General features: G+C 41.2%; 3 protein-coding genes across 3 annotated transcripts in view; 2 read left to right on the top strand and 1 right to left on the bottom strand.

Moving 5' to 3' along the window:
* LOC140922259 (ribosome production factor 2 homolog) overlaps positions 1-27,821 on the top strand; it is a 368,864-nt gene that overhangs the window by 312,078 nt on the left and 28,965 nt on the right. The gene's annotated exons all lie outside the window — the stretch shown is intronic.
* LOC140932386 (tudor domain-containing protein 1-like) lies at positions 45-27,275 on the top strand. The gene is made up of 20 exons (XM_073381999.1): positions 45-105; positions 712-873; positions 1,360-1,448; positions 2,116-2,269; positions 9,639-9,751; positions 12,058-12,166; positions 12,434-12,493; positions 15,474-15,589; positions 15,876-15,938; positions 16,875-16,932; positions 17,412-17,523; positions 18,681-18,994; positions 19,856-20,043; positions 20,494-20,613; positions 21,716-21,802; positions 22,603-22,805; positions 23,310-23,599; positions 24,029-24,167; positions 25,381-25,564; positions 26,591-27,275. The coding sequence occupies exons 1-20, from the start codon at positions 45-47 to the stop codon at positions 27,197-27,199; spliced, it is 3,231 nt and encodes a 1,076-aa protein (XP_073238100.1). The 3' UTR covers positions 27,200-27,275.
* Positions 3,278-6,826, bottom strand: LOC140940045 (uncharacterized). Its single transcript, XM_073388923.1, has 3 exons — positions 6,430-6,826; positions 4,174-4,285; positions 3,278-3,885 (listed from the first exon to the last, which is right to left on the bottom strand). Exons 1-3 carry the CDS (start codon positions 6,748-6,750, stop codon positions 3,416-3,418), a joined length of 903 nt encoding a protein of 300 aa, XP_073245024.1. The 5' UTR covers positions 6,751-6,826; the 3' UTR covers positions 3,278-3,415.

Genomic DNA, 27,821 nt, shown 5'->3' with positions numbered 1-27,821 from the left:
TTTCAACCAATTTAAACAAATTCCATAGTCTATATATACTCCATATGATCAACCATAGAAATGATGTGAAAATGTGCAAAACTCAAATGGAACCACTCGCCACAGGCAAGTGGTTGAAAATTGTTTTCCATTTTTTTACAATAATATTGACAGTCTTGAGGTCCTTTCCAGAAAAGTTTCTTGGACAATCAGGCCCGGGATTAAAGAGAAAAACAAATTTTTCCATCATCACATCATTTGCCTGTTTTGTCATTGACTATAGCTCTTCACCAATTAGTCTCCCTCGCAGCCGATTTTTGGGGGGAGCGTTGCGTGACATCCAAAAAACGGCTGCGAGGGAGACTATTCACCAATCAGAGCGTGGAAAAAATGCTCTGTTATTGTAAAAATACTAATTGAAAATTTTTAATACAGTGGAGCAAACAAAGCTTCCTTGGCCGTAAGACACAGGGTACATTTTGATCTGAAGCACTTGCTTCATCAGAAACACATCAATTTACAGGAAACTGCATTTTTATTAGTAGTTGGTGAGGAGATTGAAAGGGAGCCAGGGATTTATTTATTTCCGTTTTCCTGTGTAGGTCAATGTATTGTTTTTTACCCAAAATATGTGGGCCTTAAAATGGGTGTATTAGCCAGCAAAATCCTTAACCGAATTTGACAACCCTGGTTAGTGAAGAGTAATTTTATTAAATAATCATTGTCATTTAGATCGCCTTGAAATGGTGTTGGTGACACACATCAAAGATCCCTGTGAATTCATGATTCAGAGAGTTGCGGACATGGAACAACTTCAGCTCATGATGAACATTATCAACATTTATTGTGACAGTACAGAAAACGTCCATGATCTGCTTTATGATGTGAAATTTGGTATGTTGCTTTTTTGTAATCCTTGTAGGAGGCATGAAAGGTCCTCTTCCTTGTAAATTTCAAAGTAAAAAACATTTAATAACTATAGTCTCAGACAAAATCCTTGAAACGCTTTAGAAAATCTCGTTTCCTTTTCGTTTTCCCCCCTCCCTTTTGTAATGTTGTTGTAGCCACGTAACTTTGCAATCACATCTCAACATTGCAGAGGGAAAGGGAAGTGCCTGGGTATGGTTTGGTATGGTTTGAAAGATCCCTTTACCCTGCACATAATTAGCTGACAAATTTGTCCTTGACCGTTAAGTATTATGTTGTCTAATGGGTTAGACCTTTAAAGAGAGGTGGATCCGCACAGAGGGTTACGGTAGTTCAGGTGCAAATGGTTTAAAATTATTAAAGGGCAACATGATGAATGTCCTGTAAAATTTCTGGCATCCTGGTCAGACATACATCCTTTCTAAAAAGAAAAATTATTCTCACTTTTCTCAGGTGACATGTGCTGTGCACAGTTCACCACAGACAATCAATGGTACAGAGCATGCATAAAAACAGCTTATTCACCAGCGTGTCCCAATGTTGTACTCAACTCCTTTGCTTCGGGGTTACACTTGTAATAACGTTACCGAAACGTCACGCCACTTGCTATCTTTTAAAAAGAGCTCCCCAGAAAAATGAGGGAAACAGTTTTGTTTTCCCGAGAATCAAACATCAGGACTCGAGAGAAAACAAGATTAACTGGTTTCCCAAGGGACCTGGCATTAAGTGTTTTGTTATATTTCTAGAATTTCACTTCAACAGCAACAAAAGAATAACCGGAGCGAACCAAAACAGTCGACTCGGTACTTATAACAACACAAATCTAATTCTTAAAACCACTGAGTGCATGATTTACAAAGTACCTTCCTTATATTATCTGCATCATTTTCCTCCACTAGCTGCTGTTTTTCTTCTGGGAACTTCTTGGATAACTTTAAAAATCGTTGCTTTTTAGCTTGAGGATTCGTGTTTGTGTTGTTGTATTCATTCACGTAAAAGAAAACTGGCCGGCAGGACCTGGCAGTGTTTTTCCCGCCTTTTGTCACGCCACTTTCCACTTTCCACTATTCTTTACATTGCTTAATGTATCACGATCGGGATACATTTGATTTTAGTCAAGGCCACGTGACCAAGAATCGACCAATGGCAGTCCCTGTTTAGTTGAGTGAAAGTCTTGGAATATAACAAAACGCAGTGGTATCTTTTTAGGTCATTGAAAAGAAAGGCAGTAAACTGATTGCTGATTTACGCCGCCCAGAGGACGACGAGCCGACTCAAGATGATGACAGACCGGTGTCTGTCCGTAATGCTCTTGTTTTCTTGGAAGTTGCTAGATTCACTTCACCTGCTTCAAGACCTGAAGGTATTATTTAGAATTTAGCGAAAATCATCCATGCACCGCGGCTTAGTTGAGTTTCTGTGTCATAAAGCAGCAACAAGGGTGTTGCTGCCCGTTGCCTAGTCCTTCAGATCCCAAAGTAATCGCCAGATTTACTGTGAAAATCCGATACCGTTGAAATCGATTAAGTTTTGGACAATTTTGGACATTTTTCTATAAAATGTTGTGTTTAACTTTATGCTCCACATTACGCAACCAATCAAAATACGGGGAGCAGAAATGACGCTCTGCTGCCGGAGAGCACTGGCCTACCAGCAGTGTGGCTTGGGTACCAATCCCGGCATCGATGCCAATTGTGGGTCAGTTAAGTTTGTTCTGGCTCTCTTGGTTGCTCCAAGAGGGTTTTCTCTTCTAGCACTCGGGTTTTCCCCTCTATTTTATAAACCATGCAGCCCTTTTCTGTCTTTAATTTAAATTCCATCAGGAGTGGTAGACGGAGAACTATTTTTTGGCTGTGTTAGTGCTCAATCGTTACTTATTCATTCAATAAATCCGAGTAGTTGTGATGGCTGAGACGTGCATTTTAAAGGTTTCATTTTATCTCAATTGCGTTTTAAATTGAACAAATCCGCTTCCAAAACGTCTTGGATTTCGAGTCGCTCCGTGTTGTATGGAGTGACAACATAGTCTGCCGTTACTTTGTATCGTAACGTAATTTTCCTCGCCACCACCAGCAGCTGTTTTGTGGGAAGAAACGTTGCGTGAAGACACAAAAAACGACTTTGACGGATATTAATGGCAACAGTAACTACATTTACCTTTACATTTACATTTACCTGTATTGGGTCGGTAAAATCGTTAAGATATAATAATAATAATAATAATAATAATAATAATAATAATAATAACGGTTTAATATCAGTACATTCTTCGCCTGATATAAGAGTAAAATAAGGAAATTAAAAAAAAATAAATAGATAAAAAAAAAATACATACATAAATCTGAAATTATCACACTAAAAATAAAAGCAAGCAATAAATAAATAAGTAAAATAAGTAAATGAATAAATACAGATATATTAATATATAGAATAATGATATAAAAGTTAAATAAAGAAAACTATACAAACTACATATAACTATTATTTAAGAAAAGCCAAGAAGCATGGTTTAGCGTGTAGACGCATACAATGCATAAACATCAACACAAGTCTGACCGCTGTTATTGTCCTCTGTACAATTCGCAAGGTCCTGTCCAAACCAAATTTGGAACTCCTGTCCAACAAACGCGGATATTGGAGATGGAAGCTCGTTAAACATGAGTTCGGTCGCGTTTACACCTGTCCCTTTGATCCCGTATGAGTATTTACATATATGTGGCTCGCCCATTTTGTAATCCGCAAGCCAAAGCGCTGTCCTGTTCTGGAACGTTATTACGGTAAGCAGAGTCGTGTTCCCGTAATTTGTATGGTTGCATCCCCAATAGGACGGTAGAACATCTTCTGAACATAAAACTGACCCGTTGATATGAACCAGTTTAAACGTATTGATAAGGCCACTCTCTGTGATGTGGAAGGTTCCATACGAGTCATCACGAGCTTCAAAGCAGACTGGGACAGTGTTGATCTTCTTCCAGTTATCTGAAAGAAATTTCCACAGTCTGTTTCTGTAAACATGAAAACAATTCTTTTGGAAAAAAAGGATTTTACCAGGAACTGCTCGAAAGTAGCGATTGCAACGGCCGCTTAAAATAAGAAGGATTTGTATGGGAAAAACAACTCTTGCCACTCGGTCAGGGCTGAGTGGTTTTCCATGCAAAACTTCTAAATTTTGTAAGTTTTAAACTCTTCAAACTGTCGTAAAATCTCCGGGGCTCAGATTTTCTTTTGTTCATAACAGAAAAGCAACAAGAAGGAGAACAGTCTTACCCAGTTCGCATTTTTCTCCACTCCATGGCACTTTACATGCGCAAGCAAACGTCTCTTTTTCTTCGTTGAAGACGCAAGAACCGCCATTAAGGCATCCTGTCATTAGGCAGCCCTGAAGAAAATGTAACTCTGACGTGTTACCATAAATCCCTGATATGTTTTTTTTCCCTTCTTGATACCCCTAGCCTTTTCCTTTTTTTTGGCCTGTGTACGCTTAAACATTTGTCGGGACGAGCGAAAAAAAAAGCAAGAAAATTAAGCTGGCGAAGACTGGCGGAAGGTAGGGCGGCGGGAAGGCCTGTCCACTCTTTTCCTTTGGCTTAAAATAACGGGCTTTTTCAGTGTTATGGGCTCCTGGCTTTTTATCGTTTTTGTCTTCGCGCCATAGTAAAAAAATGTTGTTGGTAGTTTTCGAACACTTAAAACCTTTTTTAATTAGTAAACCTTCCAAAACCTTTTATAAATTAACATGTTTAACTTTGAACAGAGAACGTCTTAATTAGCTTTGAAGTGCTTTGCCTGACTTTAGCAAATTTCTATAGTTTTGCCGCGGTGAAAGAGAGCTCTTGTTTTTGTAAACCAGCGGCAGCGCCTGGATTACACTTTTAAAGTATAAACAGTGGCCGTTTATAAACGTCGTTGATGAGACGGCTTGCGTGATAAGCGCGCTTGATTTAGGAGTCTCAAATTGCCTGCAGGTGGTATGCAGTTAGCATTACAGCTCCAGAATGCAATACGCTTCGATAGCAATAAGGGACTGTGCAATAATCATCAGGAGCAGGGGGGCCTAAAAGCAGAGGGGGGGGGGGGGGCCTTAAGTTAAAATAATGGAAAGGAGGGGGGGGCTCTACGTTAGATTTCTCAAGTAAGTTGGGGGGGGGGGTCTTAATTAAATTTCACAAATTCGATAATGAAGAAATAAACATTTTCCAAATAGTTAGATGCCACTCCTTTATTATCCATAATGTCTAAATATTGCATCAACATAAACACATGCTTTAACTTATTTAGAATGTCAACATATGATAGATTGAAACAATCGTTCATGCACAGAAGTCACAAACCACGTTGTGAGCTTTGCCAATAAAACATTTGGCATTTAAGAGGTCCCGCAGACATGCCAGGTCTGTTCTTGATTTAAACAGCGAGAGGGTTTCTAGGTCTACAGTTTCTAGCTGAGGAATGCCACATGCTTCTGTTTCATAGTTGTCATCAATGGGTTCACCTCCCGAAGACCGAAAAATTATACAGGTTCGGGTCCTACGGCTTTCTGAGGCAGCAATCCTCTTCTTCTCCCTTTTTTTCTTCTGATCCTTCTTTTTTCTTGATTTGGATGCTTTAGATTTGGCACCAATAGGAAATGTCGCTTTATATTTAGCCATCATCCTATCCAGGTCTTCTACAAGATGCAGAACGTTTAAACCGACTTGAGACTTCCGAAGACCAAGAAGATAATGAACAATCAGACGATTCGGAAATTGACGATTATGAAGAACAAAGTTTCGAGGTGCTCTTCATCCCTGACGACGCAGTGGAATGCGTTGCAGTACGGTGAATAAAGGTACGGGTTAGAGAGGAGGGGCACATCATAATTTTGTGAGAACGTGAGGTGGGGTCAGAGCTAATCTTGACGCTGCTGGAGGGGGGACCTATCTAATTTTTCCTTTGGTGAAGCTCATTTTAGGACCCCCCCCCCCCCCCCCCCCCTCCTGATAATTATTGCACAGTCCCTAAGACGAAATAGGCCAGTTTAAAGTCGTTTTTTGCAGTCTTCCTTTCATTCTTTTTCCGCGGTCGCTTTCCTTTCCGCCCATCCTCACAAGCTGAGAAGTATCTTACGCCTACAACTTAGACTTTAATTACGCAGGTGTCTTTTTTTAATGTAGATAAGCTGTCAGCTGTCTCCCTTTTTACTCTAAGTTTCAATTGCATTGCACTCGTCATAAATTTATTTCTTGTGCATCTTAGCCACATTTCTTACAATTTAAACAGGTGCAACACGTATTCCTATTGGAGTCAAGGCAACGTGGATATGATGATATTTCTTATCGGAGCAATTTTAAGAATAAATTAGAGAAAAAAAACTATCATTCAGTTGACTTTTGTAGGAAGTCTGGTCTTTGAGATGAGCTCATTCACAGACCCATCGCTAAACAAAACTAACAACTCTAGGTCTTACATTCTCCTTAAATATACTCAAGAGAGCTGTATTAATGTTTTACTTATTATTTAAGCAGATGATGCTAGTTGTCTTACCTTAAGAAACATTGAAAACGTTGCGCCAGGTTGATCAATAAGCTTGGTGTCATCATTTATTGAGAAGAACTCGTGCATTTGCAGTTCACAATTGCCCTCAGTACCGCTCTTCCCAAAGGACTCGATGAAGTTAGTAGAGGTGCACCATGAGTGCCTTAAACATGCTTGACTGCATAACATGAAACTAGTTGATTCGACTTTCTTGACTGTATGTCCTTCCAACCGCTTATTTTCCCTGGTTATTAAATAAGATGATCGAGAGTTTTCTTCGGCTGCAAAAATTGTAGCAGCGATGGACCAGAAAACTAGAAAATTAATCATATTATACCGGCCGCAGTTTTAGCTTCTAGCGACCCAACATGTTTTTCCCTGGGCTTTTACGTGTCTACAAGAAGTTCTCATTTAAGGCTTCCGCTTTCTTGGGTAGCATTTAGCATTAAGTACTAACTTAATCTTGATTGGCATGTGACAACCTCTGTCACAGCCATGGTGTAAAGACACCTTAATCAGGGGAATCCAATGACTATTTCTGTGAAATATCTGTTCGGAGAAGCAAATATTGCCTAGAATTAGGACGGCTAAAAATTTCTAGATGACTTTTCCATTCATGTACAATTATCGAAGCATATGGTATAAATTCCCTACGATTTTCTGAAGCTTAATTTTCGCATTTTACCTCCCAAGTTAAACTATTTTTTGTAGAAAAAAAGGGAACGTAAAATTTTCGCATTCAAAAATGTGGTGGCGCTAAGAAACAGAAAATGTCTCACTTTCGTTATACGTCAAATTTGTATGTGTAATCAAACGGTGACGAGTGAAATTAGGGAATAATTTCACTTGCGTTTTGTCCAAATCCTAATAATTTCCTGAGCCTTTGGCGAGGGAAATTATTAGGATTTGGACAAAACGCAAGTGAAATTATTCCCTAATTTCACGAGTATACCATCTGATTACCTATTAATATTATGGGTGAGGAATTACGTTAGCAATCTTGGATTTTTGACATGTTTATCCTGGATCGTATCGATCGAGAACTCCACTCTCTCAAATGTTTAGACCTTAAATTTGGCTTATAAAGTTCAGAATTTTTCAGACTTTTTTGGAAAAATACCTGTTAGAATCCTTCTTGGTGTTCTCTTGCGTGTTCAGGTTTTCTAAAACGTCTTTTTGTGCCCTGGCATCTTCATTCAAGGCATTTTAAAACTTCGTCGCCTTCTTGACACTGAGACGTACGGAAGGGTTGCCATGGCAATTTGGCAATTTCACATGTGAAATTACAAATTAACGCTGAAATTTCGCGCCCAACTTAAGGAGTAATTCTACACCTATGATATTACACCTACAATTTTCGGAAAAATAAGTCTCCGACCCTGGTAATTTCGAAAAGATTCAAGTTTGCCTAGGATGACCGAACAGATACAAATTCTATAGCTCCGCTTAGAGTGCATACTCTGGATAGCCTTAAAAGTGCTTTCAATGTATTTAGGAGGAAACCATCGTTGGGTGCCCCTGTTAAATTTATCGTAACTTGCTTTGACGGGTGCAAACTCGCCATCCGCCCTCCTACTGGGGGCTCTTCAAGTCGACGTTTCCATTTTTAAGAATGACAGGATAGGGGAACAATCTGTTATAATGTTTGATCTCTTTCTGTCAGCCCCCAACCTTTTATGATTTGACAAAGAAACCAGGCGGCGCTGTTGCAACAAATTTTCGGTCGCATTACCTCTGTTTATTTAAAGGCAGTGCAACGTTCGACATGATATTCAGTATGTCGTCAGGTCTTTATAACGTTCTGAGTTGTGACCTTAAGACGGAATCCACTTGGGAATTGAGTAATTTTAATTTTCAGTGGACAAAAACCTTGTACCATGATTTGTAGTGATATCTGGCATAAATACCACGGGTGATATTTCAAAATTGTGATACGTAATTTCACGCGCCGTTAGGCGAGTGAAATTTGAGACAATTTTGAAATATCACGAGCGTCAAATTTCGCAAGAATTGTGAAAACACATGTAAAATCCTGAAAATTTCAAGTGCAAGCTGTCATTTTGTTAAGTTTGACATTAATTTTCTCGGGCCCCCATAAGAAATTTTCTTTGGTGTTATTACACCTAACAAATTACATTTATAGCCCTTGAAAAATGTAAAAAAGAATGCTATATGCTTTAAATTATTCTAGTACAAGGTTTTTGTCCTCTGAAAATTAAAATTACTCAATTTCCTGATGGATTCCGTCTTAAAATGTTTGTTGAAGAGATAACCAAACGAATTATAATAAAATGGCTTCACTGGATTATACGTCGGATGTCAGCTGGCGTCGTTTTTGCCATTTGCTAGTATTGTGGAGTAATTGCAGGGGCGGCGTCTATTTGACAGGGGGCGTTTATTAGAGTGGGGCATCTAATAGAAACTTAACATTGTGGAGGAGGCTTTTATTAGACTAGTCAGTTCGATCATTTACGGCGCCGCACGAGGCCCAGCAGAGTTAATCGTAAAGCCAGCAAGTACGTTTGTTTTCCGGTAAACTACTCAGAAGTTTTAACCATTTAAGTATTCAAACTGAGTGCTCTGCCTTGCAAAGGCAAGTTCAAACCCCATTTTTAATACGTACAATCTCCTGATAATAGCGACCTTTTATACAACCATTTCGAGAAAAGTTGTCGGAAAAAAATGTGCACGCGACAATCCCGAATGGCAATATGGGAGATGATCAATACACTGTTCCTGACGACAGTAGCTGTCGAACCTACTTTTGTTGCTTTTTTTAGCACTAGCAAACGTATGTCCATGGCTTCTCGTGCTATTCTTTCAAATTTCTTTGAAGAACAGTAAACTCAAAACCACCCACAATACCTTTCGGGATTGTCGCGTGCCCTTTTTCTGACAACCTTTCTCGAAATAGCTGTATGCTCTTTCCCAAAACGTCATCAGGGTAGACTCGACTTCCGCTTTTTCTCGGGTCCGGTTATTTCCTTGTGTGAGAAACTCGGGCTCATTTCCGTAAAGCGGCTGGTAATGGAGCCTACTTCAGAGTTTCTTCAGGGTTTTTAAGGCGGCTCTTGAAATGCTACACAGGTCCCATTGTTGTATTTTAGGCAGAGCTATTCTGGCCCTTATCAGCTGTCTTCCTCGTTCAATTTTTTCGTTTAGGTAGTATCTTGACTACCAGCATTTTTTAAAATTCATTTGGATTTGGTTTGTTACAGGACTTTTCTTTCCCAAGAAGACTTACAAAGAGCCAGTGCTCATTGGAGAAGGAGCATTTGTTGATGTTCTTGTTACAGATGTGGTTTCACCTGATGAATTTTATGTACAAAAGGTCAGTACTTCTCTTACCTTTTATGTGGTTGAAATCCCACCAATTTGGACTACGTCACATGTCCCTGTATTTGAATGGGTGGTTTGTTATTTGCTACTTCATATTTGACAGACTTGTGTAGTTTGGTCAAGTTAAGTTCGTGCTGGAGGACTATTGGTGGTGCTGGAGACCACGGCTATCATAAAGATGTTGCGGCTCATTACAATTCATTTCTGAAGATACCTGTAACATCTTAATACATGCATACATACCCTAAGTTACCGCTTATAAGCCCCCCCCCCCCCCCCCCCCAAGTACAAGCCCTCCCAGTTATAGGCCCATCTACCTGTAAACAAAAAAATGTACCCCATAATAAGCCCCTCCGGATATGAGCCCTTGCGGGAACAAGTGGCCGTGCAAGTCCAGAAAAGTGGAAAGATCAAGACCTAGGATGGTTCTCATACCCAAAGGGCGAATATACTGAATTCTCCAATAGTATTCTGTCAAAATTGGACCACTTGTCTCTACAAGGAACGCTTTCGCCGCTGTTTTGTGACTGAAAGAAAGCGCCAGTGGGAAGTTTGCGAGACTTTGAAAGCAATAATCACAAGTTGGCTTTTGCGACTTCCGATAATCCTGCAGCTCCCGGAAGATTCATGGACGAAAATTTTAGCGAGAAGGATGAGACTAATAGCGCTCTACTTCCAACTCGAAGACCATATCCTGACTATAGCAAGCTACCAAATTTTCATTCTCTCTCTTGGACTGAAACCCCCACCTTTGACCGTGAACCAGACGACTTCCAGCCTCGAGCACAGATTAAGCGATTGTTTGAAGGAAGTATATTAGTCAGTGGGGACAGTGAGGCCATTAGAGAGTTTTCAGATAAGTACATTGTCCCCGAAAAGCTTGTGGAAGAGTACGTTGAGCAAATGCGCAAAGAGAAGATGAAAGAGGAGAATAGAAGGGAGCGAATGGAACGGCTGAACCGGGAGTACAATGGCATTGACTGGGTTGGACTGTGCAACTCCGACAAGCTGTCGTCCTTGAGGGTGAACAAGCTATCATTACCTTTCCCATCACAAGATCACCTGCAAAGGAAAGAAAGCGGAAAATGTTGCAATAATCAGAGCGCAAATTGGCAGCTTGCTGTACAATTCCAGTCTATGGAGCATCAACAACCTCGGAAGCCCCCGTTAAGAAATATGCAACAACGGGTGACCTCATCACTTTCAGAGATCGAAACTGACTCGCAAAATGATGCAGTAGATCGAGTTGTCGTTTCAAGCTCGATTAGCTTAAATGACGGATCCTCACCGCACTCTGATTTTATACCAGAACCCTGTCAGGAAACATTACATCCGTCAAAATATGGACGAAAGCGGCCACGGGCTGAAAGAGACGATTGTGTTAGTTGGGAGAAGATAACTTCTTAATGTAACTTTTCAAAATTTGTAAATCATTTGGATTGATCTTGGCTAGTAGCTTTGCTCTTACATGCAAGTTTTAGTTTCCCAAAGACCTTGTATGTTTGTTAACATAAATAAAAGAGTCGACTTTAACAGAAGCATGGAGTGCTTTATTCCTTCCGATAAAAGTGTGACCCTCCCCCAAAGGCAAACAAAACAGGTTTGGCCCTTCCAGATTTGTAAATATTTTACTGATGACCCTCCCCTCCGAAGTCCCGGCCCACTCGCACCCCCACCCAATAAAAAACGTAACTTCCCTAAAAGAGAAAAGATCAGTACTTCCAAAAAGTGTTTGTGTGAATCGTGATCTTGAGATGAAATTAAAGCCTTGACTCCCAGAAGAGGCCAAAGTTAAAAATAGACAAAAATTTTAATTTCCATTTTGTAAAATGTTGAATAACAAATAAACCTATGTAAAAGTACTGCTGAAGAGATTTTATTTGAATGGTCACACGATAGGAACTCGCCCACAGACACAGAAGTTAGAACCATCTTACAAGAGTTGATCATTCGCTCTAAAAGTAAACGGTTTATGTGAAGAAATTACCGCTATAGTGAAGTAAATACTAGAGAAAGCCTTGGGTGAAATTAACACTCAGTATCTTGTTGCTACATGTGTAATGTCCTACACAACTGAGCTACTATAGTCTGCTAGCAAGTTCTCTGTAGGGTTCTGGGGATGGGGGAGATAAAGGGGCGAGGTTTTTTTCCTGTTTCCCGCCCCCTGACTTTCCCAGAGAGCTCGCTCGCACGCTAGAGTCGCCAAAGCATTGTGTACTGAGAGTAATCCAAAAACAAGGACAAAACATTATGCTTATAATTATTCTTTATGTAAAATGTTTGTTTTTCTACAAACAGCTGCGAAGTGAGGAGACAGTGGAATTACAGCACATTATGGAAGAGATCAGCAAGATGTTCAGTGGGCGCCGGCGAGGAACAGAGTGGAGTGTTCCATGGCCTTATAAAGGTTACTGTTACTGTTTTTGCAATTTTTCTGTATATATTGCTTTGTTGTCTGATTTTGTTCATTTCTTTTCGGCTTGCATTTGTTAAAACGCTGTGATAAAACTCACTAAAATGCGAGCAGCAAAAAGGTAAAAAGGGAAGCACTCAGGAATGAATTTATTTGTTAAAATTGAAGAGTAAAAACGTACGAAGCGAGTACGAAACTCGTCGCTCAGTTGGCATGTTATGTGTAAAGAAGTGCAACACTAAACCAAAATGAATTTTGTAGGTCTGGTTTGTGCTGCGAGATTTACTGAAGACAAAGTCTGGTATCGTGCTTTAGTTACAGGTAAGGATTCTGTCAAACAAACACAACCTAAATATTGCAAACGCCCGTTATCGCGGATACTCCCGGGACATTGAGTATATAGGCTATCGTCACACTATATCGACACGAAAAGCTATCTGGTACAATAGTGTAAGCAGCAACGAACAAGTCCACTATATCCTAGTCCTTACTCATAAATATATTCTTCCGTCTCACCTAGTCTCAGTGGGCTGCAGTCCTCGCTCCTACGTATCCACTTCTGGTACCGTCCGAATACCTGATCACACTGCACCAAAGTGTGGCACAGAATCTATCCCATATGTGACGCTCCACTATCGAGATCGGTGCGGCGCAGTTTCTCTCCGTTAAGGCTGATTTAGTACGGTACGATTTTTGCTTACGACTATCGTGCGCGACTAGCATACTTCATGACTTTCGACCATCCACACGAGCACTATTTTCACTTACGACATCCACATGTGTCGTACGTATGTCGTTTGTTAATTTACACGACACGATCTGTCGTGAAGTCATGACGTATGCTAGTTGCGCACGATAGTCGTAAGCAAAAATCGTGCCGTCGGCCCTTACAGAAATCGGCCTTTACAGAAATCGCGCCGAAATCACCGTTCTTGATTGTGAACGGAAGCCCTATCCTGGTATGGTTTTCATGCCGGTACAGGAGCTATCTGGTATACTGTGAACATAGCCTTGATGTCCTTACAGGGGCTATCTGATATACTGTGAACATAGCCTTGGTGTCCTTACAGGGGCTATCTGATATACTGTGAACATAGCCTTGTTGTCCTTACAGGGGCTATCTGATATACTGTGAACATAGCCTTGGTGTCCTTACAGGGGCTATCTGGTATACTGTGAACATAGCCTTGGTGTCCTTACAGGGGCTATCTGATATACTGTGAACATAGCCTTGGTGTCCTTACAGGGGCTATCTGATATACTGTGAACATAGCCTTGGTGTCCTTACAGGGGCTATCTGGTATACTGTGAACATAGCCTTGGTGTCCTTACAGGAGCTATCTGATATACTGTGAACATAGCCTTGGTGTCCTTACAGGGGCTATCTGATATACTGTGAACATAGCCTTGGTGTCCTTACAGGGGCTATCTGATATACTGTGAACATAGCCTTGGTGTCCTTACTGGGGCTATCTGGTATACTGTGAACATAGCCTTGGTGTCCTTACAGGGGCTATCTGGTATACTGTGAACATAGCCTTGGTGTCCTTACAGGGGCTATCTGATATACTGTGAACATAGCCTTGGTGTTGTTACAGGAGCTATCCGGTATACAGTGAACATAGCCTTGGTGTCCTTACTGGGGCTATCTTGTATACTGTGAACATAGCCTTGGTGTCCTTACAGGAGCTATCTGATATACTGTGAACATAGCCTTGGTGTCTTTACAGGAGCTATCCGGTATACAGTGAACATAGCCTTGGTGTCCTTACTGGGGCTATCTGGTATACTGTGAACATAGCCTTGGTGTCCTTACTGGGGCTATCTGATATACTGTGAACATAGCCTTGGTGTCCTTACAGGGGCTATCTGGTGTACTGTGAACATAGCCTTGGTGTCCTTACAGGAGCTATCTGATATACTGTGAACATAGCCTTGGTGTCCTTACAGGGGCTATCTGGTATACTGTGAACATAGCCTTGGTGTCCTTACAGGGGCTATCTGGTATACTGTGAACATAGCCTTGGTGTCCTTACAGGGGCTATCTGGTATACTGTGAACATAGCCTTGGTGTCCTTACAGGGGCTATCTGATATACTGTGAACATAGCCTTGGTGTTGTTACAGGAGCTATCCGGTATACAGTGAACATAGCCTTGGTGTCCTTACTGGGGCTATCTGGTATACTGTGAACATAGCCTTAGTGTCCTTACAGGAGCTATCTGATATACAGTGAACATAGCCTTGGTGTCCTTACTGGGGCTATCTGGTATACTGTGAACATAGCCTTGGTGTCCTTACAGGAGCTATCTGATATACTGTGAACTTTGCCTTGGTGTCTTTACAGGAGCTATCCGGTATACAGTGAACATAGCCTTGGTGTCCTTACTGGGGCTATCTGGTATACTGTGAACATAGCCTTGGTGTCCTTACTGGGGCTATCTGATATACTGTGAACATAGCCTTGGTGTCCTTACAGGAGCTATCTGATATACTGTGAACATAGCCTTGGTGTCCTTACAGGGGCTATCTGGTGTACTGTGAACATAGCCTTGGTGTCCTTACAGGAGCTATCTGATATACTGTGAACATAGCCTTGGTGTCCTTACAGGGGCTATCTGGTATACTGTGAACATAGCCTTGGTGTCCTTACAGGGGCTATCTGGTATACTCTGAACATAGCCTTGGTGTCCTTACAGGGGCTATCTGATATACTGTGAACATAGCCTTGGTGTCCTTACAGGGGCTATCTGATATACTGTGAACATAGCCTTGGTGTCCTTACAGGGGCTATCTGATATACTGTGAACATAGCCTTGGTGTCCTTATAGGGGCTATCTTGTATACTGTGAACATAGCCTTGGTGTCCTTACAGGAGCTATCTGATATACTGTGAAAATAGCCTTGGTGTCCTTACAGGGGCTATCTGGTATACTGTGAACATAGCCTTGGTGTCCTTACTAGCGAGAGTTCGTTATAGCTGGAGTTTATCTTGAGAAACGTCTGTGATTCATTTTTGCCGAGGATTTAGCTGCTGTCCATATCATTAGGATATCTGTGACAGTGTGGTGTCTGTAAGGCGGTATATGACTGTTTAAGGATGATTTTAGCAAAATTGCCGAAAACAAAAAGATTACTGTACCTGAGAGCTAAAACATGTCCATTATTAAACGCTAAAGAAAATATTCCCCATTAATAACAGTTTACCAAAGCAGGCAAAATTCTGTCAACTATTGGAATGCTATTGTTTGTCCAAAAGGTGTTTGTTTTAAGGTAAGTGCCACTTTGTTGTTGTTTTACAGCCGTCAACAGTGACGAGACAGTAAATGTCACATATGTGGACTTTGGAAACTCTGAAAAGTTGCCGTTTTCTGAAATCAGGAAACTACCCGACATGTTTCTCAGGCTACCAAAGCAGGTAATTAAACTACGATGTCTTATTTCAGTGATGTCATATGTCAGGTACGCCTTAATTTGTACTCATTTCTCATTGGATGTTGGGGTGAAACAAATTGCAACAGTTTATAATATAAAGTCATTATACAAATAGCCTCCCATGCAGCCGTTTTTGTCTCGTCACGCAACGCTACTCCGCCAGAAGGGGGAGGAGCATTGCGTGGGAGACTACCTTACGAACCCCACGTTATGTTGTTTCTCATGTTTTGTGCGAGGACTATTTTTAATTTTATTTGTATTTTTCCAAGGCATTGCCTGTTTGTCTTGTGGATATTAAACCAAGTGGAGCTGAATCTGAATGGCAAAAACAGGCAAGAAGCAAAACATTCAATCTCGATGTAGATATTTATTTTCGTGTGAGTGACTGGCGATTTGAATGGCGCAGTGATGAAAGCACTCGCCCTCCAGCAATATGGCCCAAGGTCGAGTTCCGGCTTCGACCAATCAGAAATGCTATCTGACTTAAGTCTGTGGTTGATTCTCTTCTCTGCTCCGAGGGTATTTTTTTTCCGGTTTTTTCAGTTTTCTCTTCTCCTCAAAAACCAGCATTTGATCTGGAAAGTTAGCCTGCGAAAACATCCGTTTCTCCTCGCTCTTCGTCGATGGGGACGTTTCGCGCGAAGGAACCTCTGCGACTCAGCGACAGAAATTCCATACTGATGACGTAAAATCTGTCCGGAATCCGGTCAGAAGCGCTGATTGGTCGTCGGAGTAACATTGTTTTAGCTATTGTTTACGAATGACAGACAAAAGACAAAAGGCCACAAAGGTCAAATGTAAACGCGAAGAATCCCTAACAAAATAGTCAGTATTTGTTGAATATAGTCTTCTCTAGAAGAAGCATTTGAGTTTTGCTGGAGCTCGTTGGCAGATGAACACAACACTTTACCAAAATCGATCAGAAGACACCTAAAATTGGACAAATTTGTATTTGGAACCCCATGACTACTGGAGTTATTATGTAAACGTTGGTTTGCGTCATCAGTATGGAATTTCTGCCGCTGAGTCGCAGACGTTCCTCCTTGCGAAACGTCCCTGGCGGCGAAGACCGAGGAGAAACGGATGTTTTCGCAGGCTACTGGAAAGTCGGCTTTCCAGTTATTTTGGAGCACAGGTTTTAGAGTTTTGGAACTGTCAAGTTTCATCTTCTGTAAGTAACGTTAGTTTTTTTGTAGATATTAACTGTTTTCACTTTGTGGGCATTTCTTGTGCTTGCTTACGTTCCTTGCATTTTCTTTTTCTAACAGGATCAAGATAATTTAACCACCTTAATTTTGAACAGATCTCTGGTTGTCGACGTTAAAGGTAACACGACAGCTTTATATGTAGTCCGGCGGTTAAGTTTCAATAAACCCACGTCGTGCTTAGACTCACCGTGAACAAAACAAAACAACATAAAACAGAAGGAACTAAAAATGTACAGTGGCCACACCCGACTGTGTTTCCCGCGCTATTTGCTACATGCAGTGCGTCTTTTGAACGGGAAATTTTATATTCAATCTGCTGATTGGCTGGTTAATTGTGGGACTCGGAAACCTGAGATAAACATCTCGTTATCTATCACGGTGGCTTCTTTATCAAGCTATATGCTGGGTAGCCTGTGTACAGACGTCTCCTATTTCTTTTTTGCACGTCTCTTTTCCGCATGCAAAGAAGGAAATAGGAGACGTCTGAGCGCAGGCTACCCAGCATAAAGCTTGATAAATGTTTTAAGTATAAACTAAAACAATGGATAGTTGATAAGCTCCCCTTTTACGATGTTTGTATTGTTTTAATATTGTTAGGCGTTGTAGATGACAAGATGTCTGTCTTGCTTTATGACACCTCGGGAGCTCAAGATGTTTGCATCAACGAGTTTCTTGTCCTGAATGGTTTCTGTCAATCAGCTGGATTAGGGTAGGCGTGTTTAAAGAATTGCCCTCTTGTTAGGCTATATTTTCTAGATCTTATGTGAGGACAATGTGGAGTGGTTAGGATCACAGGTTCACTTACCCGGCCCAAACTTTTTCCAAGACTTCGGGTTACCTTTTTCGGCAGGTTGTGACCAAATTTGACTTCGGAAACTGTCGGAAGCTTTCAAGGGCTGTAAAATCATGTTCAGTAGTCTCCAGTGTACTATATCGGGTCATCTTGGGCGCCAGCCTGTCCTCACGTATCCTGATAGTTTCGTAAAACGAAGATTTTTTATCCGTTTTTCAAAAAAAAAAAAAGAAGAAGAAGAAAGAAAGCAAAATACGCGTCCACACGTAACGTATTTGAATCGTTTTAGTCCGTCCACGTTAAAACTCTAAGACGCTGGAAATACGATGGCATCCCTTGCAGGGCATGCGTAATGCTAGTTGGATATGATGTATGCAAGAGAGGATTATTCTCTCTTGATGTATGACGTCATCTTAGTCGAAAACTTCCGTACGCGTAAACGAGAAGCCTGTGTTTTCAGAAATCTCAACTTTGGGGACTAATTTTTAAAAACCTGCGTTTTTAGTGTCCGAAAACGCCGTTTACGTAGACAGTAGGCTAAAACAGCGAAAAAAATCTACGTTTTCAGTAATAGTATCCGGATACTTATGGACGGGAACTCAGGTTATATCCCTCGTGGCGAGATCAGTAGAAGAATGAATTGGTTCGTTTATAGAGTACCATTTGTGATTAATGCTGCCTAATAGACTGTACCCATATTTCTGTGTACAAAGGCACTTACTCGAGGCTTGCAGTTGACAAAATATAACTGCAGTCAACCCAAGCTTTGACCTCGTTTCATTGTGTGCACTCACTGGAGCCCACAGAATGAAACCACACGACTTTTTCGTCAATCAGAACGTTTCTGTTATGGCATAAGTTTTAATGAGCAAACCAAGCTTTCGGAGTTTTGTTGTTTGGTATTTTCATGTCGAGACTTTTTCTGATTACGTGGAGAGGTAATGTTTACGTTTCAGTCATATAAAAGAAATGAAAGATAAAACCGAGAGGATAGCAAAAGAAAAAGGTGAATTGAAAGGGAAAAACAGCATGCCTTGCAGGACACTAGCATGCTCATTCAAGCGTTCTTGCAGCATTGTTAAAAGCCGTGAAGTGCTTGCGGCAGAAAAAGAAAGTACAGAGGAGAAGACTTCAGAAACGAATAGCCAGGAAGGAAGTGTAACTGCTGGCAGTGAAAATCAAGGCGACCAAGCAAGTCAGTGTAGTTCATACAAAGAGGAGGAGAAAGCAGTGCCTGAAGAGAAAACGGTTTTAAAAGACGCCAGCCCTGTTGTTTTTAAAGAGTTCAAGTACAAGCCTGCTCCTGTACCAGAGAAGAACAGATTTCAAGCAGGGATCACTTTTGTGGACTCTCAAGGTTACATTTATGCCCAGGAGGTGAAAGAAGGCGAGTTAGTTCCCTTTGCAGTGTGACAGTTACACAGGAATTAATTTGATACCAGGAAGACAAAGGCAGATAGGATGGCACAAAAAAGTAGGACTGACAAGCGAAACAATTCCCTGATTGATTTTGCAAAAAACCAACGTTTAATGATTAAATTCGAGGTTTGTAGAAAACTCGAAGACATGACGATAAACGTTACCTTTTCTAGTCATTTATATTCACTCTAGTTTCTAAACCTCTTTCCTGACTTTGTCTATTTTCAATGATCTATCATAAATGATGGTCACCCAACTAGATTAGCTTTGTAGTTATTTTGGGTGTCTCGTTACTGTGTAATTTTTGATTCTATAGCAGGTATCTCTGTAGTTGCTCGACGTATAGTACGTGGTTGTTGTTGTTGTTGTTGTTGCTGTTTGTGGACATCAAAGCTTCTTTAAATTCTAGACTACGAGTAGTTCCCCTATTTTTCCTCAGAGATAGTAGAGCGAACGAAACGCGACCGCGCGTGAAAATCACCCCACGCTAGAAAAGGCGACACGCGGCGGGGAGAGAGAAAAATGAGAGACTCTCTCCCCGCCGCGTGTCGCCTTTTCTCGCGTGGGGTGATTTTCACCCGCGCTCGCGTTTCGCTCGCTCTACTATCCCTGAGGAAAAATAGGGGACTACTCGTAGTCTATTAAATTCAGAACCTGGACATTTTAGTATTGAATAGCATAAGAGGTCATAAGACAAATTCAAACAGTTGCAAAATATTTGAAAAGAACTCGATTAGGAAAGGAGGGTTTCGGTAAGTGTATGTGTTGGTGATTGAGAACTACGTATGCAAGAAAACACCATTTTGTTTGTTGTTTTCGATTACTACAGGAGACCGAACCTTGATAAACATCATGAGCTCCCTTCTGGAGAGGTACGGAAAAGGTGATGACACGAGCACCGCCCCCTCTAATGTAACGTCGTTGCCCCCCGGGTTCCCATGCGTGGCGCAGTTTACTGAGGACGGCATGTGGTACCGTGGGAGGGTTGTCAAGTATGTTGATGAAGATAAAGTGGAGGTAAATTGATGACGTTAGCATGACGTCAAAATATAAAGCCCTATTGTTATTACTGTTAGGAGTTTATTACATTTACGGCAAAATGTTGTTACATTAAGGGCTTTATTCAATTAGGTTCGTTTATTACATTTAGGTCGTCTACAACTCTCTTTTTTAAGGGAGTTTCATTTTTGCGGATTGGCGATTTTTTACATTTTGCGGGGGGAGTACAAAAAAGACAAGAGAAGGGCGGATGGGTGCATCTGGAAAGATTAAAGCGGATTGCGTTTGGGTAAACTATAAAAGTGTGAATAATTGTCTTCGCCGATCATTTTCGTTTTTATTTTATAAACTGATTTAGTCGACAAAAGACTTGCACTTATTTTCACTGTCCTTTCGAGTCCTTGTTTTTATTTGTACGCATGATATTGAGAAATACCGCTAATTCAAGGGACTTTACATTTCTGTCAGGTTAACTACGTTGACTTTGGAAATTCTGAAGTTGTGCCGGTGTCGGCGATAAGACAAGAAATGCCTTTTATGGAAATACCACAGCAGTGTCTTCAGCTTGTTCTGCGTGGCATTGAACCCGTAAGCCTACTAATTTCTTACTTCGCAAACTCCCCCACTAGTTTTTTGTGCGATCTTCTAGTTTAATATTCTCTTAGTGATATGTTTTTGTTTAAATGTACCGTTTGAATAACGAGCCTTATTTTAAAGTCTCCTTTAAAGGCAGTTTGTCGCATGGGTCTAATTTAATAGGCTTTCGTTACCACAAGTCTCCTGTTCTTTATTGGTAGAGAATCTTGACTAGTAACTGTAAAGGTTCTTAGTTCACCCCCTGTTGGGACCACTCGCTGTTTTTTTCCGAGTTGCCTGTGTCACTAACTGAAGAAACATCACTCTTAATAGGTACGAAGTTAAACACATTGACTTAAGACGCCGTTTTGTAAACAGAATTTTAGTAAGAAGACAGACTTACTTAAAGGTGACGCTTTTAGAAAGGGGCTGGGGTGTGGTGATCATAGTGCCTCGGCGCTGTTTTCATGATCAGTGGAATGTATAAAACCACAATTTACACTGTGACCAATCGTTACAGATACAGTCAGTCCCCGAAAGGAATCAGAACCGGAAGAAAGTTCACCAGGTCGTTTGGTTAAAGCGCAAAAATATGAGCCTGAGCGAGTCACTGTTGGCTTTTGCTCTTCTTCGGACTGCGAACAATTATTGGATGAGGTTTTTGTGATTTTCGGGATAATCAAAACCAAGACTTTTTTCACTTACTGAGACCTTCATTATTCCGGATATCACAAAAACCGAATAACGAAAAGTAACTCTTGGAAATAGTGCCTTGTGCGCGCGCGCAACCTACAGACTAGTCAGTAATCTGGCAGCAGATAACTAGCTAATCTGTTGATTGTGTATCCTCCCACGCAGGCGTTTTTAGGGGATGAAAAACGAGCTCCCCTAAAAACGCCTGCGTGGGAGGCTATTGATTATGCTGATTTCCAAAATTAACTGTAGGCTCTTTGCCAATGAGAAGACAGATGGTGAGTGCGATGTATGATAGTCTGAGAAACTGGTGAGCGATTTTTCAGCTAGTCCCATTGCATCCCATATCAAAGCAATCGCGCGCTTACTTTAACAGGAAACTTATAACCCCGTTTTAGATGCACCTGTTTTTACCTCGTAGAAAACCAGTGATGGACACTGGCCTGCTGATACCATCCGAGAACTGTCTCAAGAAATTGTCGGTCAAGACTGCATTGCTGTCATCAAGGTATGTCTCTGGACCATCTGAATTTGACTCCGAAGTGCTATTACAAGGATATGGATGCAAAAAAGATTTTGAAACACTTCTGATTTCCTTTCCCTTTTTACTTTATTTTGAGGAGGTTAGGATGTCACGTTGGCGACGGCAACAAGAACGTCATAAAAACAACAACAAACAAAGCAGCAGTTTTATATTAGCAGAACGACAACTTTGCACGTGCAGCACACTTTTTGGCGCATTTCTTTGTCGTCACTACACGACTACGACGTAAAATTTCTTATTTTTGTGGAGAATGTAAGCAAAAGATGACTAATTTCTCTTTCTTTTGGTGAATTTAGACATTCAATTTTTGATATTCAATTGATTTTTTTCAATATAACTCCAGGAGAGTTCGCCTACATTTGACGAAGTAAGCCAGTTGGAATGATGGCGTTTAAGTTTCAAAGAACGCGAAGTCACTTTTCAAGTAATATATCAAGCATGAGATGCAGTGTTTCATCTGGGAAGAGAGTTGAAAATACGACGCGCAGCGGAGTATTTTTGACGAACTTTGAGGTGTTTCATCTGGTGATGAAACACTGTGTCAAATGCTTGATATTACTTCTCAAACGAACTGATTTTTGAAGGAGAAATTAAGGATGCAAAAATGAGCAGTTTTCCATCTGATTTCCAAACACTCATTAAACATTTTAAAATTTCCTTCGTATTTTCTTTATGAATTAATAATGAGTTGAGAAAACACGTTTTCGCCGCCGTTGCTGTTGTGATATCCTATTGCTAACTCCATATCATTTTTGCATCATCAGGGTGACAAACTGCCTGGCTATCCTCTGGTGGTGAGACTATTTCTCTCTGACGACTCCGAGGTGGCGCAGACTCTGTTGAGTAGGGGCCTGGTAAAGAAGTCTGTTTTACTTAATGATGAAGAACCACCCCAGTTTTACCCCCATAAGAGAGGACCTAACAAGGCTAAGCCAATCAAGTCTAAACGTTCAATTACTGAAACCAGGTTGGTTCTTGCTTTCAAAAGTTCTCCTTATTAATGCATATTTCGAGTTCGCTATGACCGCTGAAGTAAAGAAGTGAAGACGCATTTTTTTACAGCCTTAACCTCAATCTGAAGTAATATATTCACAAATTCCAACGAGAAAAAGACGTGTTTATTACTCTGTCTATTGTGTATAGTCAAATTTCAAACACTTTCTTGCCAGAATTTCTGAATATTTTACTTTACGTCGAGGCTAACCCTGTATGAATGTGTCGTTAATGTTTATATTCGGCGGTAATTTTTAATTCGAAACTGGACGATTTTGCGACTAAAAGCAAAGAAACAGTTATGAATCAGTAGCTTAGGAGTTGTTTACTTGGAGGGAGGAAGATCCTTGCAACAGAAAGATCCTAGAGGGTGGATCATCCTAGAGCCATATCTTTTCTGTATTCAGTTTAAATGCAAAGGGTTGTACTTGTCGCTAGCACTGAGACACGGCAATCTTGATGCTTATGTACGTTGCAGGGCCCACGCGCAAAAGATTGGTTCGCGGGAAGCTGAATGCATGCTAGCACGCACAAACCTCCCTTTGGATGACATCCGGTATGACGTCACTATTACTCATATAGAACGACCTGACTGTCTGTACATCCAGCGGGTTCCGCCAACAGACAAAGACCCGGGTTTCTCAGATGATCCCGACCCCACCCTAGAGGCTGCAGCTGAGGAGCTACAAACCCTGGAAGAGATCATGGCGAAGATTAATGAGCCAGATTACTTCAAGAAATACACTCCGCTTACCACTGCCAGTGAAGGTAAGTGAGCTTTGTGTCCAAACTGAATTTCAAAAAGTTGCCGACGGAAATTCTTAAAGAAAATGCCTAGGAAAATGTATTTTTGACAAGATGCTCGTAGAGAGTGACTTTGGCTAGAGTAATGGGGCTTTGGAAGACAAAAGCTGAATCGTGGATGCTTAAAAAACATAGTTTAAAATAATAACAACAATGTCGGCAAAAGAAGAAGATGGGAAACACCATCACTGCGAGAAATTGAACTCCTGGCCTACAAAATAGAGAACGAGAACGGTGCCACTCGTCAACTAGCACTAATCTTCATGCCGAAAATATTTTATTAAAAGCCTTTTTGAGCTCTCGCTCTTTCCACCTTTGGCTTCCCTTCTTCCCATATCTTAATCCAGAATTGGGCGACCACAGGGTGTCTACTCCCATAATGCTTTATTGCAGGCATGTTATGCTGCGCGCGTTACTCTGAGGATGACTTATGGTACCGTGCTCAGGTAAAATCAGTGGAGCGTCAAAACCCTCTTGAAGTGCGGGTTATGTACGTGGATTATGGCACTACAGAAGTGGTCAATTCTGACAGGTGAAGTGCTTCACAATTGCCTTTGATTGTTTGAATTTTAATCACTTCACTCAGATCTATTATAGTGCGACCGGGAAACCCGTGACCACTTGAAATATGTCAGGAATGTTTATTGTGTTATGACCAATCACAGCAAAGATCAGAACTCGCGGACTAGCCACAAAACCACAAACTACTGATTAACGTTTTTGCTTGCGGTTTAGTTTTCTCACGCCTGATTGGCTTCTTTCGTGCAACACAATAACATTCCAGAAATATTTTTGGTGTTCACGGTTTTCCCGGTTTGACTGTAAGACTCTAGTCGGGAATGCTTGTCCCTGTTCGTGGTATGAACGTCTAAAGCACTACAGGGTGTGTCACAGAAATGAGCGGTGAGGCTGGAGAGGGGCGGTAATAAAAAAGATCCTTGCCGGGCTGGCTTGCTTTGCCGTGATCTCAGCATTTTAGTTAAAGGCAGCAAATTCAACTTGACAACCGAGCTATCTCAACTAGCTGGGATCCCGGCATTGCGATGTCGGGATTCCAGATAACCAGGCGGCAACTTGTCTATGTAATCACGCTTGTCGCGCCAGCCGGGCGGACCAAGCGGGAAAAAAGACAGCGGGTAACACAATGCTCATGCGAACTGCTTCCAATTTATCTGTGCTGTAAACATTGCAAATCTGGGCTGGCCTGCTTCATGTAATGCAGCCGAACCTCCCGTAAAGCAACCACCCAAAATGTGAAAATTTAGTAGTCGCTTACGAGAAGTGGCCGCACGTGGAGGTTCGACTGTATCCGAATAAAGACACCTCGGCTATAGTTAGTAGAGAACACTGGTTATGAAAGCCGGCCAACATCAAAGATGAAAACAACGGTGATGTAGTTAATGTTGGAAGCTCCCTGACCGTGCACAATCCTTTGTTGTTTGTTCCCAAATTGTGACTGAATAAGTTAACACAATGTCTCTATTGGTCAGTAAGTATAAAATGATAGGAATGTTATTGAAGGTTGTGCACGCTCAGGTCCAAAAATGCTAACAAAAACATAACAAAGAAGTCTGTTGAGCTTCATAACCATGTCTCGGCTAATCGAGCCAGCCTGGCTTTTGTAATAAGGCCCGGCTTAGCTTCTCAAAAACCTTCAAAAAACGTCTCTCGGTAGCATGCATTATTTTAGCTTCATTCGATTAGTGGAAATGATGTGTAGGTGAATTCTGTAAACTGACGCGCAGGTTGCGAGGTTTTCCTTCCGAGTTACTGGAATTACCTACGCAGTCTACACGCTGCTTCCTCGCCGACATCAGACCTCCAGATACCACAGAGGGACCAATGACGGAGGATGGTTGTTGGCCTGTGAAAACCATGGAAGCGCTTATACAGTTAGTAGCCGGCAAGAAACTTGTGGCGAAGACGATGGTATGTGTGATTCAAAATGTTTCTTTTGTTGTTGTAAGAAATGTTATGTTACTGGGTTGTTTAGAGTGGTACAGTATTGCACTTGTCTACTCGAACTCCACTCCACTCGTAACAAACACGCTTACCATGATGACTTGAAATACCAAAAGTGTAAAGTCAGTTGGATATTTACAGACGTGATCGAAGATTAAACTCGCGACCACTGGGAAGCAAATCCAGGTATTGGTCTGAGGTCTGAGCCTGACTGCGAGTTCGCCAACACGCTCATAATTGCCCCCCCCCCCCCCCCCCGCCCCATTCCTCTTTTCGTAAAATAAAGTTCTTTGAATCAGAGGATCAGTTAATTAAAAAAAAAGAAAACGCCGGGCCAATACACTCCATTAGAAAAGTAAGATGCTCTAGCTTTCGCTGAGTACAGTGTCAGGAGGGTGTTTTCCGATGCAAGAACCACCACTAAAAAACAGGTATTTTGCTATAATAATAAACTATAATAAACTTTATTTATATAGCGTCTATATCATTAACTGTTGTAGGCGCTTAGTGTTTACTTTTACCCTTTACTAAGGTTCCTTCCAGTTTTCTTGTTGAAAGGGTCGTTCGGTCGGTCATAACTCAGTATCGCGCACAATTTCAGTATCGCCTCTAGTGACCTTGACTTAAAAAGCAGAATTCAATTTGCGGTGTCTCCAAGTGCATAAAGATGTCATCTTAAATACCTTCTGTTAGGTTGACACATTGTAAACTGTCCCAGCTTCAGCTTAGCTGAGTACAGTGCTCGGAGGGTCTTAGAACCAGTTTTGACAACTGGAAATTCAGTTTCCTATGTTCATATACCCTATACTTATACCCCCTCCAGTCTCCTTGTTGGAAGTGTCATTCGGTCATAGATTTCGCGCATAACCTAGTATCGCCTGTATGAATTCAACAATAAAAGCGAAGGTCTACATGCGGTGACTCAAAGAACAAAATGTAGCGACCGTAAGTACCTTCTGGTAGGTTGACATATGGTAAATTGTTTGTTTCTAGTTTAGTGGTCCACCGGCGAGTGTCATTTTGTATGAACACAAAACAAGAGGTGATGGATGTATTGAACAAGTGTCTGTTGGATATCTGCTGGCTCAGAAGGGCCTTGCAAAGTGTGCGGATTACGCGGAACATGTGAGGATTGAAGAGTCAGATAATGATGACCCGGAGAACTGTGAGTCTGACGGAAACGTGCTGGAGTTTCAGGAGTCAGAACTTAGTTTTAAATCGGCGGCCTCTGAAGCCAGAACGGAGTCTAAAAGCTCGTCTTCTGCAGACCTTCTAGAGAAAATTTTTGACTCGAAAGTAGGCTTTGCCTGTTCGTCATCTCCTAAAACGCCACTTTTGACACCATCGGCGATGTCAAGTAGAGGCGAACAGCAATCTTCGAAGAAAAAGGAAATGAGTACGGAGCTTAGCAGTTCTGTTAAGAACAAGGAAAATGAGAGCTCACCGCAAATAACTACGAATCAGGCACGTGACGAGACACGTGACAAAGAACATTCATCTAGTGAACCTGTGGCTGTCGACCAGGCGACAGAAGTAAGAGCAGCGGTTGCAGGTTCGAACGTTACGGAAGTAAATCAAGACTCGGTGGAGTCTTCCGTTTAAGTGGAATAAAAATGACCATTTAAACTTAGAGAGTAATGAATTTAAAAACTTGGGTATTTTGTAAGTTGATAAAGCTGAAGTCGTGATTACAGATCCAGTGTTGTAGTTCTTTTGGTCAGCCAACTTTCTGTTTGTCTTTCGTCCTTGCAGCTGTCGGTATTTTTCAAGATCTTCTTTCAGTTATTTTAATTATATTTTGCTGCGTCTGTCATGTTGTGCTGTTTTTCTTTTATAAATTCAGTACCGTTTGTATCTCAGTCTACTATTGATCTGAACTGATATGCGTACTTTCACTTCTCATTTATACGCTTTGTTTTTGCGTTATGCTAAACACAAGAACTTTATATTTGTTGAGCCGTAAATCACCATTTCTCATGAAAGCTAACGTAGCGAAATACAAAACTAATAATGATTGTATGAACACAACACTGACATTCTAGGAGACCGGCGGACAGATAATCGTTCTGGGAGGAAATAACGACAAGCAAATAGGTTGTTTTTCTTCTGATGAAAGAGTGGTTTTCGGTAGTCACGAAGTCACGTCACTAGTTTCAGGTTTGGGGTTTAAGGTTCACCTTTGTACGGCTGGACCAAGCACTAGAGGTTTTTTTGACCCTAAAAC

This window comes from Porites lutea, chromosome 1 (assembly GCF_958299795.1).
Source record: "Porites lutea chromosome 1, jaPorLute2.1, whole genome shotgun sequence".
In the NCBI taxonomy this organism is placed as follows: domain Eukaryota; kingdom Metazoa; phylum Cnidaria; class Anthozoa; order Scleractinia; family Poritidae; genus Porites; species Porites lutea.
The sequence above is the reverse complement of the archived record's forward strand: the minus strand, read 5'-3'. Positions and strand labels throughout refer to the sequence as shown.

What these genes read in the sequence shown, in the direction of transcription:
- LOC140932386 (XM_073381999.1), top strand. Translation starts at nt 45, where the DNA reads ATGATCAACCATAGAAATGATGTGAAAATGTGCAAAACTCAAATGGAA. An exon ending in TGTTCCATGGCCTTATAAAG is followed by an intron (nt 12,167 to 12,433) that starts GTTACTGTTACT and finishes TGAATTTTGTAG; the next exon opens with GTCTGGTTTGTGCTGCGAGA. An exon ending in AACTTGTGGCGAAGACGATG is followed by an intron (nt 25,565 to 26,590) that starts GTATGTGTGATT and finishes GTTTGTTTCTAG; the next exon opens with TTTAGTGGTCCACCGGCGAG.
- LOC140940045 (XM_073388923.1), bottom strand. Translation starts at nt 6,750, where the DNA reads ATGATTAATTTTCTAGTTTTCTGGTCCATCGCTGCTACAATTTTTGCA. An exon ending in CGTTTTCAATGTTTCTTAAG is followed by an intron (nt 4,286 to 6,429) that starts GTAAGACAACTA and finishes CATTTTCTTCAG; the next exon opens with GGCTGCCTAATGACAGGATG. An exon ending in TGGAGAAAAATGCGAACTGG is followed by an intron (nt 3,886 to 4,173) that starts GTAAGACTGTTC and finishes AATTTCTTTCAG; the next exon opens with ATAACTGGAAGAAGATCAAC.